The 5,635-nt window shown below is 56.4% G+C and overlaps 1 protein-coding gene across 1 annotated transcript in view; it reads right to left on the bottom strand.

The window, feature by feature from the left end:
- LOC113406117 (E3 ubiquitin-protein ligase PDZRN3-B-like) overlaps positions 1–756 on the bottom strand; it is a 47,713-nt gene extending 46,957 nt beyond the window's left edge. The window contains exon 1 of the mRNA XM_029910841.1: positions 22–756. Coding sequence (XP_029766701.1) covers positions 22–756 — 735 coding nt within the window. The remainder of the gene's footprint in view (positions 1–21) is intronic.
- Between the last annotated feature and the right edge of the window lie 4,879 nt (positions 757–5,635).

The following is a 5,635-nucleotide window of genomic DNA, read 5'->3' as shown; positions in this document are numbered from 1 at the left end:
CCCGCTCACTCCTTCACTCACCTTGCAGGGGTGGCTGCCGGCCAGGTTCCTGGTGATGCTGCTGATGTGGCTCATGTACTGGTTGAACTTCACCTGGTACCTAAGCGCCGTGAGCTGCACCTCGCTCTGCAGCGCCGCGAGCTGAGCCAGCAGCGACTTCTCCCTCTTGCTCCACTTCAGGGCCTGTCGCTTCAGCTCCTGCTCCAGGCTGGCCCTCTGGCCTTGCAGGCTGCTGTTCTGGCTGCGCAGCGCCCGCAGGCAGCAGTGCCCCCCGCCCGGCTGCGCGCCCCCCGCCAGGTCCCGCTGCAGGAGCACCAAGCCGCAGCCCTGCTGGCAGATGCCGGCCGGGCGGTGCTCGCAGCTCTCCCGCATGTGCGCGTCCACGTCCTTCAGGCTGAGCACCTCCGGGCAGCCCTTGTGGCGGCACCGGGCCGGGCTGTAGTCGCACATCTCGACGTGGGCGGCCAGCTGGTGGAGCCGCACGGTCCGGCCGCAGCCCCGCGGGCTGTAGTCGCACTTGATCTCCAGCTTCTGGATGAGGCTCCTGAGCGGCAGCACCTGGTGCAGCTCCTTGGCCGAGATGGGCTGGCACTGCAGGGGGCACAGGCGCCGCTGCACCGCCCAGGGCAGCAGGCAGCCGGCGCAGAAGACGTGCCCGCACGGCGTGGACAGCGGCTCCTCCAGCACCTTGCTGCACAGTTTGCACTTGAGATCCGGGTCCACGGGCTCGGCAAAGCGATCCAGGTCAAAGCCCATGGCTGGGGCGGGGGGGGGCAGAGCGGGCTGGGAGCACAGCGGGGGGAGCAACTTTCCAGGGGCGGCGGCGGCGGCTGCTGCTGCTTCTCCTGCCAGCCCGGCTGCTGATGCAGGCAGCGCAGCTCGAACTTCCAAGGAAGGGGGTGGGGGCGGGGCGGGGCAGCGCAGCGCAGAGTTGGTTTGGTTTGAAGTTTTCAGCTGCTCACCATGTCCCCTGACCCTCCCGTATTAACTCTAATAGGAGCTACGGCCCAATACCGCCCACCACCGCCGCCCTTTCGTTGCATCCCTCCTAGAAGGGAAATGCAGCAGGACGAGGAGGGAAGAAGCTGAGATCTGCCAGCCTCAGACTCACGCCTGCAGAATGAGGGGAAAGCAACCACGCCAGCTCCCTTCCCTGTGCAGGAGGGGAGCCAGGAAAAGGGGTGGGGGGAGAATTAGGGTGACCAGACGTCCCGATAAAATCGGACCGTCCCGATATTTAGGTATTTGTCCCGCGTCCGGATTGATCTTCGGTCGGGACGCTGCACTCCGCTTTTTTTTTTAATCTCCTCTGACTGCCCGCAGCACTGGGCTGTTCTCAGCTCCCGCCCCCGACTGCCGGCAGCACTGGGCCACAGTAAGGAATTGGGAGAGGGAGCTATTTGTGTCCTTACACCGGCAGCACTCGGTTTTTTGCTCCGCCAGTGACCCCCCCCCCCCCTTGTGTCCCGATATTTTCTTCCTGTCATCTGGTCATCACCCTAGGGGAGATGCACGAAAAGGGCAGAAGGGAGCTGCTGGCATGCCAGGCAGACGATAAGCCCACACACAAAGTTGGAACTGTTTCACTCCCAGAGATCTTCTCCTTGGCCCTCTGGGGTGCTTGGCTGCTGGGACATTCCTCCCACCCACCAGCAACAGTAGCTTAAAGTCTTTTTTATTATGTCTCTTAGGGTATGTCTACACTACGAGGGTAATTCGATTTTACTTAAATCGAATATGTGGAATCGATATTGCAAAGTCGAACGTGTGTGTCCACACTAAGGACACACTAAGGACAGCAATTCGACTTTGTGAGTCCACACTAAGGGGGCGAGCGTCGATATTGGAAGCGGTGCACTGTGGGCAGCTATCCCACAGTTCCCGCAGTCCCCGCTGCCCATCGGAATTCTGGGTCGAGCCGCCAATGCCTTCTGGGTAAAAAAAATTTGTCGTCATCCGTCCGTCACTAACGCCCTCCCTCCCTCCATGAAAGCGCCGGCGGGAAATCAGTTCGCGCACTTTTCTGGTCAGTGACAGCGCGGACGCCACAGCACTGCGATCATGGATCACGCTGCGACCATCGCTGCACTTGTGGCCGTTCTCAACACCTCGCAGCTTATCATACACCTTTCCCTGAGGCAGATGCAGAGAAATCGGGCGAGGAGGCTACGGCACCGCCGTGAGAGCCTGAAGTCGGAGAGTGGCACAGAGCTGTCAGAAACCACGAGCCCCAGCGCCCAGGACATCACGGTGGCAATGGGGCATGTGGATTTTGTTGAACGGCGATTCTGGGCCCGGGAAACAAGCACGGACTGGTGGGACCGCATAGTGCTTCAGGTCTGGGATGAATCCCAGTGGCTGCGAAACTTTCGCATGCGGAAGGGGACTTTCCTCGAACTTTGTGAGTTGCTGTCCCCTGCCCTGAAGCGCAAGGACACCCGCATGCGAGCAGCCCTCACTGTCCAGAAGCGAGTGGCCATAGCCCTCTGGAAGCTTGCAACGCCGGACAGCTACCGGTCAGTCGCGAACCACTTTGGTGTGGGCAAATCTACCGTGGGGGTTGTTGTCATGCAAGTAGCCAAGGCAATCGTGAAGGTACTGCTCCCAAAGGTAGTGACCCTGGGAAACGCGCAGGTCATCATAGATGGCTTTGCCGCGATGGGATTTCCAAACTGCGGAGGGGCTATCGATGGGACTCACATCCCTATCCTGGGACCGGACCACCAGGCCAGCCAGTACATCAATAGAAAGGGCTACTTTTCAATGGTGCTGCAAGCACTGGTGGACCATCGGGGACGGTTTACAAACATCTACGTCGGATGGCCGGGCAAGGTTCATGACGCTCGTGTGTTCAGGAACTCTGGTCTGTTTAGACGGCTGCAGGAAGGTATTTACTTCCCAGACCACAAAATAACTCTTGGGGATGTGGAGATGCCTACAGTCATCCTCGGGGACCCAGCCTACCCGCTAATGCCCTGGCTCATGAAGCCCTATACTGGCGCCCTGGACACAGAAAAAGAACTGTTCAACTACCGTCTCAGCAAGTGCAGAATGGTGGTGGAGTGTGCTTTTGGCCGTCTCAAAGGGAGATGGAGAAGCTTACTCACTCGCTGTGATCTCAGTGAAACCAATATCCCCATCGTTATTGCAGCTTGCTGTGTGCTCCACAATCTATGTGAGAGCAAGGGGGAGACCTTTATGGCGGGGTGGGAGCTAGAGGCAAATAGCCTGGCTGCTGATTATGTCCAGCCAGACAGCCGGGCCATTAGAAGATCCCAGCGGGACGCCCTGTGCATCCGGGAGGCTTTGAAAGCTAGGTTCCTGAGTGAGCAGGGCAACCAGTGACTTTTCAGTTTGTGGACAGAAAAGCTGAACCTGCCCCCGTTTCTTTACCCAGTTCATTTTGACTATCCTCTCCAGTTACATACCCCCTTCACCCCCTTCCCCTTCCCAAAAAATAAAATCATTTCGATTTTGTTAATGAACAGCGTTGTCTGTATTGCTGTTTTCGCGGGAATATTTTAAACCGGGGACGCAGACTGTGGCGGGGGGCGGGTTCAGTGTTCTGATGCAAATGATGCTTCTAAACTCCCGGAATGACAGGCTCCGCACTGGTGGACTGGTTATTTCAATGGAGAACATGAAAAACACCTCCCAGACTGACCAGGGTAACCAGTGACTGCACTGTGTATGTGTCCTGATGCTGGACCTGACACCGCCTCTGTACCCTGCTAAAGGTCACTGTCCTGCCCAATTACCAAGCCCCTTGCCCCCCTCCAGACAGACTCTCCCTCAAAAGAACCTGACTGAAACAGTAATGGAGAGAAACAAACATTTTATTGCGAACCAGACATGAAACGTGGGGTGTGAAACTTGGACGGGGGCTTCTGTGAGGTGGGTGGGAAAGGACTTATGAAATTTTGGGGAATGTCAGCCTTCTAGTGCTAGAGCAGTCTGCAGGGGTTGACTGAAAGTTTTAACGGCCCTTGCCGCCCCTCCTTCTTTGGAGTTTGGGTGAGGGTGGTGTGGGACTTGGTGGCGGGTGAGGGCGGTTACAGATAGACTGCAGCGGGGCTCTGTCCTCCTGCCTCCGGTCTTGCAGAACATCCACAAGGCGCCGGAGCGTGTCCGTTTGCTCCCTCATTAGTCCAAGCAGCTTTTCAGTAGCCTGTTGGTCCTCCTGACGCCACCTCTCCTCCCGTTCCATGACTGCTCGGTGCATTTGTGACAAGTTCTCCCTCCACTGTGTCTGCTGGGCTGCCTGGGCTCGGGAGCAGTCCATTAGTTCTGAGAACATGTCTTCACGCGTCTTCTTCTTCCTCCGCCTAATCTGCGCTAGCCTCTGGGAGTGTGCTGACAGGCTGGGTTGGGAGACAGTCGCAGATGTGTCTGTGTGAATTTTAAAAAGGGAGTGAATTCCTGAGACAGATAAATGAAATTGTATACAAAGAACCTAGTCTTTCTCTGTGAACAAGACCATGCACTGCACCTCTCACATGCGCACTCAGGACAAGGTCGAATTTTCGGCCGTCGCCTTCAGTGCCTGTGGACTTGCGGAGGTCTTGGACTGTTCAGAGAACTGTGGCTGGAGACCTGAACTTCTGGAGCGGGCAATAATGGTAAGCCGCAGACTTGTGGCTGCTTAAAACTCCAGCAGTAGCACTGGCCTCCTTTCACATTGAAAGCAATGCCAGTCTCTGCTGCCAGCAATCAGGACAGCATCAACTCTGCCCCTGTCCCACCCCCTCGCGGCTGTCCCAGGGAAAGATCCCTGTATGCTGCCCCTCTCCCTCCACCGCGTGGCTGTAAAGCAGTCCCAATACTAACATTCCCCTCCCTAATTCAAAGCAGGGCGTCATGAGCGACATCACCCTCCTGAGGATCCCGGACACCCAGAGAGAACGCATGCTGCGGGAAAGCATGCAGAAACCGGGGCCGTATGCCGCCATGCTATGTCGGGCCATGATCCCGGAGTACTTGATTGTGGCGTGGAGGGGGCATGTCTGCTACCACGGAGGGCCCACTAAGATCGCCCTACCCCGGAACCTGATCAACAGGCTTGAGCTCTACCTCCACGAGACCTACGAGGAGTTCTCCTACGAGGATTTCTCGTCGATCCCCGGCCACATTGACCGGATTTTCGCGTAGGTGCACTGGGACTATGGAGTGGAGCGTCTTGGGCCTGGGAATCATGGAGTAACGGACATTGTGAAAATTTTTTAAAACACTTGGGACTAAATTGAGAAGAGCCCAAGCCAGAGAAATCATGAAAACCCATTTGTTACCTTTGTAAATATTCCTGTTTTGTACCTGATTATTTTTTTACTAGTTTACAGAACTTTTATAAATGTACATTGTTAATAGTATAAATATTACCGTTCTGTTTTAAATAAATGTTTACATGTTTACAGCACTTACTGCTTGATCCTTCCCCTGATTCTGTGTCCGGGGTAAGGGATGGGGACGGTTGGTACGGGATCTCGGTAAGGGTGATGAAGAGCTCCTGGCTGTCGGGGAAATCAGCGGTGCCAGCGCTGTCGACTGCCTCGTCCTCCTCATCTCCTTCTTCATCTTCCCCGTCCGCTGTCATGTCCGACGAGGAACCGGCCGCGGACATGATCCCATCCTCGGAGTC

This window comes from Terrapene carolina, unplaced genomic scaffold, assembly GCF_002925995.2.
Source record: "Terrapene carolina triunguis isolate 2854851 unplaced genomic scaffold, T_m_triunguis-2.0 Scaffold68, whole genome shotgun sequence".
NCBI classification, from domain to species: domain Eukaryota; kingdom Metazoa; phylum Chordata; order Testudines; family Emydidae; genus Terrapene; species Terrapene triunguis.
Note: the sequence above shows the minus strand (reverse complement) of the source record. Positions and strands in the feature narration are given on the sequence as shown.